The sequence below is a fragment of the Gambusia affinis genome, linkage group LG24, assembly GCF_019740435.1.
Source record: "Gambusia affinis linkage group LG24, SWU_Gaff_1.0, whole genome shotgun sequence".
Classification (NCBI taxonomy): Eukaryota; Metazoa; Chordata; class Actinopteri; order Cyprinodontiformes; family Poeciliidae; genus Gambusia; species Gambusia affinis.
The window spans coordinates 13,403,055-13,419,275 of NC_057891.1; the positions used below are offsets into that span (position 1 = coordinate 13,403,055).

Sequence of the window (16,221 nt, forward strand, 5' to 3'; positions counted from 1 at the left end):
ACATTACCAGGCTGAAATATTGGTAACCGTTTCCACCACCCCCTTAAAATAAACATAACTACTTTGAATCACATTACCTTACCACATGAAGTGACAAAAAAAAAAAAAAAAAAAAGTTTCCAATTTGTCCGTTTTATTTCCAAACGTAACAATCTGCAACACAACTCAGTTTTACAGCTCAAGTATGCCATCTTGTGGTCACAGTAGAGGACAAACATTTCATAAGATTTCTCAAGGAACAGGCCTCTATTACAGCTAAAGCTTATGAAATATGCAGTTGACAAGTCTGTTTGTGTAAAGACAGTGATTTATTCCATCTTTCACTGGAAACATTAAATAGAACTTTCTTCAGGGCAACAAGACAGGTACATTTGTATTTTTGACGTGTTTTACAAACCAAGTGCTCCTAACCATAGGACCCTCCCCCTCTCTGCTCAGAATGTTCAGGTGTTTATGAGTGCTCCTCAGCCAGCTTCTCAGCTTTCTGGACCACTTCCTCAATGGGACCGACCATGTAGAAGGCCTGCTCGGGCAGGTTATCATACTCGCCTGGAACAACAAAAAGCATAAAGTTATGAAGGGTGCGTTTCAGCTTAAATGTAGATGTACTTTTACAATACTTGCCTCCAAGGATGCTCTTGAAGCCCTTGATGGTTTCTTTCAGGGGTACCAGTTTACCCAAGTGGCCTGTGAAGACCTCAGCCACCTGGAAGGGCTGAGACAGGAAACGCTGGATCTTGCGGGCGCGGGCCACAGTCAGTTTGTCCTCCTCGGACAACTCATCCATACCCAGGATGGCGATGATGTCCTGAAGGGACTTGTAGTCCTGTAAGATGGCTAACCAGTTAGCTTGTTGACTATCCAACAGGTCTTCATAATGACAAGAACAATGCAGCTTCCCAAACCTGAAGGATCTTCTGCACACCACGGGCGATGTCATAATGTTCAGCTCCGACGATGTTGGGGTCCATGATACGGGAGGTGGAGTCCAGGGGATCCACAGCAGGGTAGATGCCCAACTCGGCGATGGCACGGGACAGTACAGTCGTGGCGTCCAAGTGAGCGAAGGTAGTGGCTGGAGCAGGGTCAGTCAAGTCGTCAGCGGGCACATAGATGGCCTACAGAGAGAACAAAGTTTTGCTTCAAGTTTCTTTGATCACATTATATTCCACCCAGACAGGTAGATGTTGCTTAATTCTGTGCAGCAAACATAATTAATTTTATTAAGTAGAACTGAGATCATGTTTTGCTAAATGTTTACCTGCACAGATGTGATCGAACCCTTCTTGGTGGTGGTGATTCTCTCCTGCATGGTACCCATGTCAGTGGCCAGAGTGGGCTGGTAACCCACAGCGGAGGGGATACGACCCAGCAGGGCAGACACCTGAGGGGGAGGTAGGTGTTTCTTTTAGCAAAAACCTTCCCCTTGGTGAAGATTCCTTAGCCGTGTTACTGGTACACACCTCAGAACCGGCCTGTGTGAAGCGGAAGATGTTGTCGATGAAGAGGAGCACGTCCTGACCCTCCTGGTCACGGAAATACTCAGCCACGGTCAGACCAGTCAACGCCACTCTGGCGCGGGCACCTGGGGGCTCGTTCATCTGTCCATACACCAGCGCCACCTACAGGGGAAAAACAAAAAACAGACTTTAACCAGCCCGTCTCATTACTGCATCATGGAACCGTTACTACTTTGAGGAGGAGTTCGAGTCCCACCTTAGAGGTAGTGTCCTTCAGGTTGATGACACCGGACTCGATCATCTCATGATACAAGTCGTTTCCCTCACGGGTCCGCTCGCCCACGCCAGCAAACACGGAGTAACCACCGTGGGCTTTGGCCACGTTGTTGATCAGCTCCATGATCAACACAGTCTTTCCTACTCCGGCGCCACCAAACAGCCCTGAAACCACAAGCAGTGTCACTGCGTTGCTACGGAGGAGTTTTCCACTGAAATACCATGATTTCCATCTAGGAACAGTGAAAACATTCTCCATTCTCAACTGATTAAAAAGTGGCTGTTGGAATATAAAAGTGAACATTTTAAAATGAAAAGCCTGTTCTAAATGTAGCAAAGCTTAATGGGAATTATATTGTTTCCATTTGATTTATTGTTTAGTCTTTGATTATTAAAAACATCCTCCAGGTCCAATGTTGACATATTGCTTGAAAATGGCCCCAAAACCATTTTAGGCAAAGTTTTTGTTTTTCTTTTAGCCTAAAACGTCTTTTGGAAAGCTCCACTGACCCCGGAAATTGTATTTTCTGTCATTTATAGATATTCAAGAAAAACTGGAATCAACACATCAAAATGGAAACTGTTGTAAGTTTTTTTTTTTTTTATTGCCCTCACCCCCTTCAAAAACTGAACTACTCCTTTAATGCTAATACATACCAATTTTCCCTCCCTTGGCATAAGGGGCCAAGAGGTCCACCACCTTAATGCCAGTCACCAGAATCTCCTGCTCCACACTCATGTCTGTGAATTCAGGAGCCTCAGCATGGATAGGTGCAGTCCTGAGGGAGAAAGAGTTAAACAGTCTCTTTTAATCCGTAGGTATGAATGGAACAGAATTATAGATATTTTACTTTGACGCACTGTTTGGTACTGATTGGACCCCTTTCATCGATGGGCTCGCCAATCACATTCATAATCCTCCCCAGGGTCTCGGGGCCCACTGGGATTCTGATGGGGGCACCAGTGTCCAGAACCTTCTGTCCACGAACCAGACCCTCGGTACCATCCATAGCGATGGTACGCACTGTGTTCTCACCTGTGAACAGCAAGTAGGTTCAGCAAGCTTCTACAAACATGAGATAGCTTTGTTAGTTGAAGATTTAAGGCTCACCAAGATGCTGAGCAACCTCCAGCACTAGCCTAGAGTCGCGGCCAGACACCTCCAGGGCGTTGAGGATGGGAGGGAGGTCCTCGTCGAACTGGACGTCGACGACGGCGCCGATGACGGCCACAATACGGCCTGTGGCGACGCTGGCGGCGGCGGCGGCAGGAGCGACATAGTCCCTGCCTGCGGATGGATACATAATTGAGCCCTACGTGAATAGAATAACACTGCTATTCACACGTAGGAGCAACCTCTTCATAATATTTACTCGGAGAATTCTTTATCAACATTTTCTGTAGGTTTTAAACAAACTGAATGTTACCTTGCATGTGGCGAAAACACGAAAATACTACACAGACCCATCGGAAGTTGTGTTTTGAATGACAAATGAATGACGTGCACTCTAGTTTACACTTTCTGCAGCTCCTAAACTTACCGGGACATATTCTAAAAAGTGTAGCTTTCAAATTTGCCCTCTTTAATCGTTTATGACAAACTAACTGCGTCTTTCTTTGCAGAGGACGCATAACCTTGCTAATCTGCTAACCTAGCAGCGCCTCATGTCATTTCACAAAGGTCATTGCTAATAAACATTACAAGCTGCACAGTCCACTTGTTTTCCAATGCAACCTATTATTCAATATAAGCATGCAAGTCATTATATATGGATGTTATGTTTCCGAGTAGGTTAAACTAAAGTAAAATCTGACATTTTATCACAGAGGCCTACTACGTCACCGGCAGGCTAGCCAGCGTGTCGCTAGCCCCGGCTAACGTTAGCGCTGCTCTCTCAGATCAGCAACATTTTAACGCCAGGTTTCCTCTCGGAAAACGCCCAGCCTGCAGGGGACTCACGCGAAAGAACAGCCGGGGATCCAACGAGGGCTTTCAGGGGGTGGACCCCAGGCTTGAGAGCCTGCAAAGCCCCGGTGCAGCAGCGTCCCACAGCTCCTAACATGGTTAAAATGGCTGAAGGTGGAAGGAGACTGAGCAACTCGGGGCTTTATAAATCGCTGAGCGCCCCGGCGGACTGCGCTTGCGCGAAAGCTAGAAGCCGTTAAACTGGGCATGCGTAGAAGCAAAACGCAGCCAGCTGACTTTATTCTGCCCTCCACAAAGCTGGACTGTGTGGCAGTGAATGTGACTGCCAAAACAAAAGGTTAAACATATTTAATATGTTCTTTTAAATGTGTCGTTCATCTAATTTTGACTACCACTACCAACAAGGTACCACAGGTCAGGTTTTGCTGTGGAGGGGAGTGTTCTCCTTCTCAACAGTAAAGCTGCACTAAATTTCTGTTAGAAAGATGTATCCCAGCACAGAATATACTTAGCCCCAGCTATACTTAGCTTAAATATACTCTCCTGCACATCTTAACATTTATGTTGTCTTATCATGTATTTAATAGAGCTGTGTGTGATTAGACCAAGAATCCTCAAGTCCAGGGGTGTCCTACAGGCTTTAGAGGTATCTCTTCAACACACCTGAGTCAAATAATCGGGTCATTAGCTGGACTGTGGAGCGCTTGACTGCATTTTGGAGAGGTTTATGAACGAAGAACATGACTAAAAGTTGCCATTTTATCAAACATGTATATACGTTTATCATTGTTGTTCAGTTCTGAAGCCTTGTTGCTTCCTACAAATTTTCTTTAAGTATTCGGCTTGTCTGTAATTCCATTGTTCCCATCAACTTTTTTTCTGACAGCAAACAGAACATGGGTGCCGAGATCGGAGTTCGAACCAGGGATCTACCGTGACGAGGACTACGGCAAACCATCAGCGTTCACCAGCTTACCTATCCTTCCAGAGGAAAAGCATCCACATACCATGATGTTGTCGCTACCATGGTTCACCAGGGTCATGGTGTGTGCCAAGTAGTTTTTGTTTTCCTGCCGTCTACCACCATTTTACAGGTTTGCTGTTTACCCGTAAACGATACTTGCTTAACATCCCACAAAGTTAAAAGCTTGACTCTATTTTCATTTGTAGTTCTAGTGAGTTATTGTTATGTACATAATGTCTGACTGAAAGGAGAAATTGACTTAATTTTAATCACCTTATTGTTGTTGTTATTAACATCGTTTGTCTCATATTCTGGAACAATGTCGCTTCTAGGCGAGACTAGAATTTCTGCTCAGTAACACTAGAGGGAGCCAGTGGTGCACTGTTAAAAAACAAAAAACAAAACGAGGCTCCCTGAACACACCATAACAATAATAATAATATATGAGCGCTTTCCTCCGTCAGCCTGTATGTTTACCTTTGTGTCATATGGACGTCTCATCATTGTCACGTGGGAGACGTGGTAGAAATCTGAAAAGTGTTGCGTGCTGACAGTCCTTCTAAAAATCCAGTGCAAACGTCAGAAGACTTCTATTTCATGGAGGTTTATTAGAGGAAATTAGCTATCAACCGCGACTGTTGTTGTGGGTTTTCTAGGCGATTGCCCAGGGCGACATTAGAAAGGAGGATGGGCATGCACAAGATAAAAAAAAAAAAAGTTTTCGATGTGCCAATGCGCCATACAGATGTGCCTGAAAGATAATTGAAATTACGCTAGAGGGCGCTGCTTTACCAAAGGATACTATACCCTGACAGGTTGTTTTTTTTCTTCTGTCAGAACTTTATGGAGTTCCCCTTTAGAGAGCTTGAAATTGCAGATTCCTTCCAGACTGCACACAGATTTTTGAAGAAGCCATAATTAATTAGCTAATACGTAAACTGTTGTGATCTTCTTCCAAGTCAATTTCCTGCTAGTTTGAGCAGTAATTGTGTTACATCTCTGAAACTGGGGGGGTTCGTTAGCCGAGCTGAGTAGTGTGTTTCTGATATTGTTGCCATTTTTATTTCGCCACTCTTTTGGCATCGCTTCCCAACACAGCAGATGACTATAAGACCATCTGCACGCTTAGACACAGCCCCAGCGCCCGTCTGACTTCGCCTGCAAAAAAAACCCACAAATCAAAAAACACAACGGCACATGCCGCATTTGAATGAGACCTCAAAGTGAAGGTCTGATGACTGATGACTGAGATTACTGCGTTGCCAGGCTTTTTTTTTTTGGTGTGGTTTGCGTTTCTTGATTATTGCAGACACACGCCGGGGTCGTCAGCGGCTGCCAACACCCGCGTAAACTCCTAAATATTAGGAGGGAAGAAAAAAAAAAAAGAAAAAGTTGCCTAGCAAAATAATGAAGCTAAGGTCAACGGGTTGGATTCCTGCCTGGAAAGAAAGACAGTGTTAGGTTTCTGTGACTGCAGCTGCATGGGTTTGGATGTATGCTGCAGGAACCTTGGCGATACAGGACTGGACATGTTTCCTTGAAGCTCGGTTACTGATCTGCTACATCATTCATTAGTGCTCTCTCATATGCAGCCATTTATGGATTTGATTTCATAAAGATGACCTTTAGGCAACCTCAGTGTGTTGTTTTTCTCTTGTGAAGCAGGTTTGTTACAATACCCTCAACAGACGGATTTGTGCTTCTCGGCTATTATTTTATTCAAAACCTCATTAGGTGTAGGACAATGGGAGGATGCTGAAGGGATATTAATATTTCGGTTCTGTTCTTTCTGGTGTGTTCCTCACTGCCTGGAGCGTGCCTCAAGGCCGCATAGCAATGCTACATGGGCCAAACGCTAAAATGCATAATGATTCTGATGGAAGGTTCTCTGAATATGAGCACAAATCCACATAATATAAGCCACTGACTAGCAGTGGCTTATATTATGTCTGCTTTTAGCGATGGCGTATCAGGGAAATTGTAGATAAGTAAAATAGAAGAGGAGTACATTTCTGTCAGAAAGAAGCTCAGACAATTTTAGGTTAATCTCAGGAATGTTCTAAAAAAACAAAAAAAACCTGACACTTCTGCGCTTGAGATGTTGAAAATTGAGTGAATGTATTGTTCTAGAAATCTACTGGCTTTTATTTATTTTTTTACCTCGTACTAAAATATTTGAGTCAACCCCAAATTCTTTCATTCATAACTCACGATCAGATCACACCTAAATGTGTATAGTCCCCCTTTTTTTTTTTTTATTGAAGTCTCCATTGAGACTTCAATATAATCATTTAGAAACTGCTTTGACTGGAAGTTTAAAGATAATTAGGAGAAATTGAGCAATTTTAAGCACATTAACCTAATCTACTCTTTCAAATTGGTGCTTAATTGCCTTTTTTTTTTTTTTTTACTTTGCAGCTCTGAAGTAAACAAATCTTGATCATTAGCCGGTGCCGTTATATCTTTTTTGACAGCAGGAATTCGCCTAAGAAGTGTTGTGTTTGGGTGTTTTCTCTGCATCCCTTTGCATCAGGTGAACAAACTAAGGTCTGTACATGTTACCTTCAGTGAGGTCTATCCGCCTCTATAGAGGGCGAAGCTTCTCGTTAAAACGGTAATTTAGGGGTTTAAGCTGTCAATCTTTTGCAGCGTTTATCTTCCGAGGGAGAATAAAAATAACCACCATCCCAAGGAATGCGTGTCATTAAGAGGTCTAAAGAACCGAGACGTTTTCTGCTGGTCTGGGACATTTCAAACTAGTTTTCTATATTTAAAAATATGTTCATGCTACACGTTTGTCGTGATGTTAACGATTTAAAAATGTTTGAGAGCGTAGATGCGGAGGTATAGCTTAGCGTTAGCATTTCACGGGTGCAAAACAGCGCATTTTTATAACAAAAGCAAATTTTTTTTCTCAAAAATGCAGACCAAACTGTGGATTTAAATTGTAATATTTTGTTACGGCATTTGTTAGAAAGGCTGTCGTCAATCTTTTTTCAATTTTCAAGAAGTCGAAATATTTACATTTACAAGTAATACACAATAGTATACGTTCTGTTTATGTTGAGCTGAAAACTTGCAAAAGCTAGCGACAAGTTAGCAATGCTAACATTAGCGCTCAAATGGAAGATTGAACAAAAATCTGAATTATGCTTGTTTTGTGTATTTTAAGTTGTATTTTTGAAGGTAGAGATTTGATACTCAGCCTCACAATTTGTTAAAGCTAGCGACAAATTAGCAACGCTATCATTAGCGCTCAAAGGGAAGATCAAATGAAAAACTGAATTATGCTTGTTTTGTGTATTTTGAGTGGTATTTTTCAGAGGCACAGATTTGATGCTCTGCCTTAAAACTTGCTATAGCTAGCACTGACAGCGCTCAAAAGGAAGATTAAACAAAAAAAAATCGACATTATGTTTTTCTTGTCTTTAACTTAATGTATTAGGATATGCTATTTAAACTGATATAAATAATTGAAAAGCATTCAGTGATAGTGAAGAGCCACAGATGCGGGCTGCTTTTGGTGCCATAACTATAGACTTAAAGCATGTGCATTATGTTGTAATAACAGTAGTTGGGCTAAGGGACAAAGATACCCAGGAGGCTTATGGAATATCAAAGAGATAAGTGGTTGCTTCCTCGGTTTTATAGAAGAAAAGCTTGCTCTTGTTTTCTTTATGGCCCACACCTGTTTAGAAAAAACAAAGGCAGAGCAGGGAAAGGGGCTGAGGGCTGCTCTTTACTACAGTTATGACTCTGTGTTTACATCTTCACACTCTCAGAACCACCACATTCTCTTATTTGCATACTCTGAAAGTCCCATAATTGTAGGGTGTATGTATCCTGGAGGTATGACGGATTGGTTATAAATCCGCTTCACAAAGCAGCACAGCTTTAACGCGCCGGCACGCAAAACACGCCACCGAAAAGCGAACAAGCCTCCCATCTCTCCCCACTGCATAGCGCCAAACCAATAATCCATGTTTTGCCTAAACGGTGGACAGAAAAGGAGCAGAGCGAGATTTAAGGGCTATCGTTTAAGGAGAGCATTCTTGAGTGACGGCTGACCTTTTCCTTCTTTCTGAAAAGCGGGCAATAAAAAAAAAAGCTCCTTCCCACCGTGGTTGCTGGGTTATATGGCTTCAGCTGCAGGCTGCAAACAGCAACAAGAATTTTCCAAATGAGGGCCAAATGCAAAGTTTGATTTGTCATGCCAAGGCAGTCTCATATGGTATTAATGAAAACTGGGGAGCTTTAATGAGTATTGTTGCTCATTCAAGGGGAAGCTTCAACAAAAAAGTAACTTTTCTGATGCTGTTCCATAAGTGCTGATAGTCTATATTTGCTTTGAATTTTCACTTTGACATTCAATCTGGGCTGCACAGTGGCACAGTTGGTAGAGCTGTTGCCTTGCAGCAAGAAGGTCCTGGGTTCGATTCCCGGCCGGGAATCTTTCTGCATGGAGTTTGCATGTTCTCCCTGTGCATGGTGGGTTCTCTCCGGGTTCTCCGGCTTCCTCCCACAGTCCAAAAACATGACTGTCAGGTTAATTGGTTTCTCTAAATTCTCCCTAGGTGTGAGTGTGTGAATGGTTGTTTGTCTTGTAAGTCTTTGTGTTGCCCTGTGACAGACTGGCGACCTGTCCAGGGTGACCCCGCCTCTCGCCCGGAACGCAGCTGGAGAGGAACTAGCAACCCTCCTGACCCCATTTAGGAAAGAAGGGTGTAAAGAAAATGGATGGATGGATGGATGGATGGATGGACATTTAATCTGCAAATGTCAGTGTCTTATAGGGATTTTATGTTGTAGTCAAGTAACAGGAATCTAAACATTTTTTACAAATGAAAATGTGAAAAGCATGGTGTGCGCTGAAGTAAAAAAAAAAAAAGAATTGTGGCGAACCAGCTGAGGTGTAGTTGTTGGCAAAATTGTACACCGCGCCTGTGGTCAAACACGGTAGCGGCAGCATCATGCATTCATCATGCTTTACCTCAACAGGAACGGAGTCGATGGCAGGTGGCGCTAAATACATGTCGTGTGCTGAAGCAGAGGCGGCTATCGACTCTGAGCGGAGGAGTTACGGCGTCGGTCACGCTGAAAAGCGCCGATGACAAACGGATGAGTATTCAGGTTAATATTAATGTCAAAAATGAATGAGTGTGTATATGAGTGAATATTTTTGGGTTAACACCTGGATAGCAAAGGGTGTTAATAGAAGATTTATTCATTTACTTTTTCCCTGAATTTGAACCAGATGAAGCTAAAACAGCCACATGAAAAGTTCTGGGCGAAACATTTGCAATTTTTACAGGCAGTTTTTTAAAATTATTATTATTATTATTATTAAAAAAAAATTTCTAGACTTTTGGCTTAATTACTGGTCCAAGTATGATGCTCTTTCAGCAAAATGTCTTTTTTTTTTTTGAATCCGTATACTCCATCTAACCATTAATCAGACCCTAAATTAGTTGGCAGTTATTTTGATAATCGATTCGTCGCCATAAATCCGATTAATCGTTTCAGATTCAACACTTTCCGGAGCAAATCTGTTACTTTTCGTTTTGCTTAACCTATATTTATGAGTGGTCCACACATTGTTATTCAGATAGATTGTTGTTTTGATTAAAAGATAAACGATCCACAGGGCATGATGGTGCCACCACCAAATGTTCTTCCCAAATAAGTTCTGTTCTGATTCCATCCAGCTGATGGAGGTGAAAACAACAGCAGCTCCCCATCAAGGAAGTTTTTGTAGCTGCCATTTTCATACAGACCAGATTAAGACGTGAAAACACGAGGAGAAAACCGTGAATCCACAATCATAATGAGGGACTTTTTTATTCTTCCTCCACACCCCACGCTCTGCCGAAACGTCTGTGAGGGAGTGGGAGAGTTTTAAGAAGAAGAAGAGAAAAAAAAAGGGCTGGACCTTCTTTTCATTTAACTTCAGGATCACAATGACTGAAATTGAGGGAGTCCCATGACAGACGGAGTGAGCTCTCAACTTTTTTTCTTTCTTTCTTTTTAAATTTTTTTAATTTATTTATTTATTTTTTAATTTAGCTGCTGATTCTGCTGGAATAACCTGCAGATGGAAAGCTGAATGAAGAGGTTCTCCTTTTGTCTTCCTGGATGCTTTTCATGGCTGACAGGAGAGCTTAAAGAGTGGAGCAACATTGGAAGGTATGCCTCCCTAATTTCTCTGAAAACTTTTTTTTACTTATACTGAAATGAAAGTTCTGACTTTTCATTTGTTTATTTATTATTAATCCTTTTTAAATGTCCATGTTTGCGCTCGAAGCCCTTTGAGAAAAGTCATGGTTCCCTCTCTGCACTGGCTGCTCCTGCTGTGGAGACTTCAGGCTGTGTGGGCTCAAGACTATGAAGAATATGAAGATGAGGTTGTGACCACAAGGAGGCAAAACAAACTCTTCACACCAAATTCCATACCACAGAATGGCAAAGGTAAGTTTTCCTCAGAGGTTGCTTCCCTCATAATTTTTTTTGGGGGGAGGAAAAAAAAAAAAATAAAGGATGGGGACAGTATTTAAAAAAAACAAATGCTCACAGTGAAAAAGCTGAACCTGATACTCAAGCAAGGACGTTGCTGGGGGAGGCAGTGCACGTGGATTGATCATATCTCTGCTCTCTAAGCAATCCATCTCCAGAGTGACTGCTTAGTGCTCCGTTACCCAAATGTTTTATTCACTCAGAATCCTGTTTCCTCAGGCGCATTCTCTCTGTGACATATTCAGGCGAAGATTAATGTGGTTTATCCTCAGCCTCTATTACATCTGCGACCTCTTCCGCCAGCAGCAGCAGCAGCAGCAGGTTGACGCTCGGAGCGGTTTGTCTGTAAAATGAAGAGCCGCGTTGATAAACTCGTGACGTTCCGGGAAATGTCGCAGAATCCGAACGACCAGCGAGTCGCCGGCAGTCGTACTGATTTTGATCTCAAACTTGGCGGGAAATGAGAGTGGCGGACGAGTTGTAGATGGAAGGTGGACAGTTTGGTACCAGCAAACTAAAGAAAATAAATGCATGTGTTTGTTATAAAGCCACAATTATGCTGATGGAAAATGAAGACAGGTTAAGGTTGGTTTTAACCAATTAGGTGCTATGCGACAAAAGTAATCCTCCACCTTGTAAAATGATTATTTTCCCGTGGTTAACCACATATTTTTACATGTCTCTCTCAAAACGGATGGCAGCCTGCAATGTACAAACCAGCTTGTCAACGTGAAATTGGCTAAAATATCTCAAAAAGTCCATTGTCTTTCTATGCAGTTCCGCTGGATTCTCATCTCCCTATGCTGCTCTGTCTGGGATTTCTCCCATTGAGCTCAATTTCACCTTTAGAATTTCAACTGGGCCAATCAGATGAGAACAATGACTTTGATTTTCCACGCTGTTTTTGTTGTAGAATTGTGACAACTACATTTTAGCGCATTAAATTACAAATAGGAATCCCAAAACAAGTATCACTTGACAATCTTTCAATCTATGAAGCTACGAAGATTGTTAGCTTACCTTAGCCGAACAAAGCCAAAGAGTAAGAACTTTACACATTGCTTAATTTGTTTATCTGGATAGCTAACAGTTTCTACTTCAATAGCTAATAAAAGTTTTCACATATTGAGCTCCTTTAACCATTTGGAACTAAACAATTTTACCTAAGTTCAAGTTTTTATTTATTGCTCACGCATGTTTATTAAATGCTAACTGTGCTTTTTTTTTCTTCTTTTTTTTTGCAGCTTCTATTGATGAAGACTGCAGTTTGGAGTTGGCCTTCCTGGTCGACAGCTCAGAGAGCGCCAAGGACAACCACGAACAGGAGAAACGCTTCGTTTCCGACGTAATGGACCGACTGCAGGGCCTCCGGCTGGACAGTGGCCGCGGACTCAGCTCCCGTGCGGCCCTCCTTCAGTACAGCAGCCAGGTCAAGATAGAGCAGACCTTCAGAGACTGGAGGGGCATTGAAAACTTCAAAGCCAGAGTCGCTCCCATTCAGTACATAGGCCACGGCACCTACACCACCTACGCCATCACCAACCTGACACGCATTTACTTGGAGGAGTCAAACACCAAAAGCATCAAGGTGGCCGTCCTGCTCTTCGACGGCATCTCACACCCAAGGAACCCAAACATATTTGACGCTGTGGACGATGCGAGGAACCAAGGCGTTCGGTTCTTCACAATAGGAATCACACCCGAAGCCAACGAAGCAACCAACATTGCACAGCTGCGCCGCATCGCTAGTTCCCCAGCTACCCGCTACCTTCACAACCTGCAAGATGTTGGCATTGTGGACAAGGTCATCAAGGAGATTGTGAGTAAAAAAAAAAACAACGTCACTCCTTGCGTCCATGTTGGGTTATAGTCGACTTTAGTCAACAGCTTACTATGCTTTGTCACTAACTGCGTATTCATTTACCGTATAATTGCGCAATTTGACATTTTGGAAATAAATTATCTTCATGCCAATTTTAAAAAACTTCAGGTTTTTTGATTAAAAAAAAGCTTTGGCACTATGATGAGTTGGGCTTTTTTCCATATTAATTTTTTTAAATTTTTTTTTACACTAGCAGAACATTGACAAAGTTTGGCATACATTTGTAATGGAAACGCAGCTACCGTTACCAACAGCAGGAACCATTGGTATTAGTGACAAAAATACAACTTTTGCCAAAATACTTCTCTCTAAATGCTTGAAAGTTGTCTATATTGAATTTGTATTGTGATGGTTCTCCATACAGCACAGCCACAAATTGTGCTAAGTTACCAACCTAATGTGTTTATTTATCCAGGAGCCTTCAAAAATAATTGTAACTCTATTGTTTCTCTTTGGTTAATTGTCAAACAGTGCTGTCACACTATTGGGTTTCCCTTTCCTTTCGTGGAAAGATACTTTGACATCGCCTCTCTAAACATTCAACAGTGTAGCACACAATTAAATTCCATAGTAAGTAAGCTAAGCTGCCACAAATTAGTGTTATTAGTTAAGATCACAAGATTCAAGACAGTTGCAGTTGTTTGAAAGAGTCTGAAGTCTTAAGTTTTCAGGGTGACTTGTTTTGACATAATGCAATATATGCTAACGAAGGCCCTCATATTCCACTTGGGTCTTATGCATTGGTTTACAATCGAACCACAAAATAGCCCTTCAAAATAAAAGTCTTAGATTGAAGTTGGAGTTTTCGAGTTTCAGGTTAAGACCTTACTACTTGTTGCTCTTTTTCATGCTAAGTTCAGGGCGAATGTAATTGGGGTATTTACTAGCTTAGTGTAATAAATTTGCAGGAATGATGACTATTTTCTCCTTCTAAAACAGGAGAAAATTCTAAAGAACAGGTTGTGGCTCTGCACCAAAACCGCAAATGCCATCTAATGATTTCATTAGGCTGACAACTGAGTTTTGTTCCAGACAGAAAAAATAACAGGTAGCTCATTTACACACACACACACACACGCCCCCACACAAAAGGAATAACTGACAACTTGGCAAGTTTTCGAATTCCTCCAAACAATTTCATTTGGGAGGCAGATCAGAGGTAGCATGTTTTTGGTCTTCATGCTCAGACTTGCATAAACACCCAAAGCCCACAACATTTCACTGCAACTTATATCACTTGTGAAATTGCATGTGTGTGTCTTTGATAATTGCTTTTTTTACCCACCCCGAGGGCAGAAATTGATTGGAGATAGGAGCTTCAAAAAGCCATTATGTGCACAGATGCTTTCCAAATGTTAGCGCCTTAAGTTTCACCATCCACCCAATAACAACTCCCCCTGCTTCCGCTGTTGACGGCGGCCGATGCTATGATTTCCAGGCTTATTGCATCCCTAATGTACACCTGCTGCTAGACTAACAGGTCTGCTGTGAATGCTGTTCGCTGAGATTGCTTCCTACATGCCCTCTTGAGTTGGCAGAGGACTTCAAAAAACCGTAAAGGGATTTGTCTGTAAACATTCATGCTATAGACCTTCAGCAAAAGCAAACGCGTTGGCGCTCGATTGTTCGTGTAAACCTTAACGGTTGAGTTTTATAAGCCACTGCTGTGTTAATCAGAATACAACAGCATCCCGGAGTCGACATCTTGACTTTCGGTCGGCACTCATGCTCCGAATTCAAACACTTTTGAGGAGGAAAATCGGGTGAAGTCTGAGAACACGCAACAGCATCCAACAAACTCTTCAAACGCTGCTTTAGAACCCGGGTTTACGTGTTGACACAAGTGGTACACACGTCTAAATATGATGGGTGAAAGGCTTTATGGGGAATACGGTGCAAAAGCATGCAGCGCATTGCATCTGAAATCTAACACATTCTGCTGGCATGCTAGGACCCAGCAGCAGCAACAGCTAGGACTCAGACTTTCATCTCATCTCCTCGTTAGGCAGCATCTGTATGTCATAAGCATGTGCCTCTGTACCAGCCGAGAGCATGTCTTTTATCTTTTACCCCAGCATTAAACCGCAGGACTCTATTACTCAAGAGTGAACAGACTGTTTATTTGGCTCTACGTCTCAATCCAGAACCCCTCCTGAACCTTTGGTGGAATATTTAATTCATCCAATTTATCCTTTAAATCTATTAGCATTGCATAGTTAAGAATTTCATTTGCTTTCCAGTGAAAGCAAATGATTGTTCTGGCAAGACGTGTCGAAGGAGAGGAAATAATCCGACGCACCAGATGCTGTTTCACAGAACCATCTGGGAAGTCCTCTGTTAGCTTAAGAATAAAGAGCATTTCAAAAGAATGCTTCATAGACGGTTTAAGATTGTTTTTTAGTTTAAGCATCTGGTAGTTTGTATTATGAGCAAGTAAAATCAGTTAATCCCGACCAGCTGAGTCAGTCTAAAGAGAACCTGCCATGCTAACAACGACTGCACTAAAAGCTTCTCTGTTGCTGAAGAAAAAATTCAGATTGGCATCAATATAGAGAGGTCGGACTCTGTCAATGTACTGCTGCATTTTATTACCCAGCACCGGTCATAAAGCTTTCTAAAATCGCAAGTCAGAATCACATAAAAGGTGTTAAACCCCAATGGAATCCATCACACATTGAATTCAAACAGTTTGTGAAATTTTATTAGGTGTGAGCCTCATTTTAAAGAACAATTTTTTTTTTTGCTCTGTATTATCAAGAGTGATTGTATGTCTTGACTCTGTTCCACTTCTCTCCCTGCAGACTGTGCTGGTAGAAGAAGGTGTAAGTACCAAAAGTACCAGCATTATAAGTTCTGTTTGCTTGTGGTTCTTGTGCTCGTTTTCATCGTCATCTTTCATGTTTTTCCAGTGTCCGCTCGAATTGAACCCGTGCAAATGTGAGAAAGGTGAGAGAGGACCCAGTGGCCCTGCGGTAAGTCATACTTTATGTCCACCCAATCAGCAATGATGGCTTGTATGCACACACATGCACCCCGGCCATGTTTTCACAGACAGGGTTCTGGTTCGAGTACAAGTTCAGTTTGCGTTCCTCTGAACATTGGTGCTCTGTCAAGAACAGATGCCCATATTTCTTGGACATCAGCATGCGTCATCAGCAGGGTACTTCACACAACACTGAAGAAGAGCGAAGTCGTAAGATGG

At 42.2% G+C, this 16,221-nt stretch overlaps 2 protein-coding genes across 4 annotated transcripts in view; one reads left to right on the forward strand and one right to left on the reverse strand.

Moving 5' to 3' along the window:
- Positions 1–116: 116 nt before the first annotated feature.
- Positions 117–3,905, reverse strand: atp5f1b (ATP synthase F1 subunit beta). The gene is made up of 10 exons (XM_044110343.1): positions 3,697–3,905; positions 2,848–3,024; positions 2,598–2,772; positions 2,394–2,515; positions 1,717–1,901; positions 1,464–1,622; positions 1,262–1,384; positions 906–1,118; positions 625–826; positions 117–549 (listed from the first exon to the last, which is right to left on the reverse strand). The coding sequence occupies exons 1-10, from the start codon at positions 3,797–3,799 to the stop codon at positions 452–454; spliced, it is 1,557 nt and encodes a 518-aa protein (XP_043966278.1). The 5' UTR covers positions 3,800–3,905; the 3' UTR covers positions 117–451.
- Positions 3,906–3,929: 24 nt separating this feature from the next.
- The window catches only part of LOC122827416 (collagen alpha-1(XXVIII) chain-like), a 39,540-nt gene continuing 27,248 nt past the window's right edge, over positions 3,930–16,221 (forward strand). The window contains exons 1-8 of one of the 3 annotated variants that reach the window (XM_044110341.1): positions 3,930–4,000; positions 4,550–4,707; positions 9,626–9,757; positions 10,691–10,810; positions 10,929–11,092; positions 12,382–12,956; positions 15,821–15,841; positions 15,929–15,991. In XM_044110341.1, coding sequence (XP_043966276.1) covers positions 10,731–10,810; positions 10,929–11,092; positions 12,382–12,956; positions 15,821–15,841; positions 15,929–15,991 — 903 coding nt within the window. In that variant the 5' untranslated portion in view covers positions 3,930–4,000; positions 4,550–4,707; positions 9,626–9,757; positions 10,691–10,730. Of the gene's footprint in view, positions 4,001–4,303; positions 4,387–4,549; positions 4,708–4,738; positions 4,758–9,625; positions 9,758–10,690; positions 10,811–10,928; positions 11,093–12,381; positions 12,957–15,820; positions 15,842–15,928; positions 15,992–16,221 lie in introns of those variants that run through there. The other 2 variants (XM_044110340.1, XM_044110342.1) reach the window with 2 other exon arrangements.

Coding starts and splice junctions, on each gene's coding strand:
- atp5f1b (XM_044110343.1), bottom strand. CDS start 3,799: ATGTTAGGAGCTGTGGGACGCTGCTGCACCGGGGCTTTGCAGGCTCTC. Junction 1,623..1,716: donor TGAAGGACACTACCTCTAAG/GTGGGACTCGAA, acceptor TTTCCCCTGTAG/GTGGCGCTGGTGTATGGACA. Junction 1,385..1,463: donor TCACACAGGCCGGTTCTGAG/GTGTGTACCAGT, acceptor CCTCCCCCTCAG/GTGTCTGCCCTGCTGGGTCG.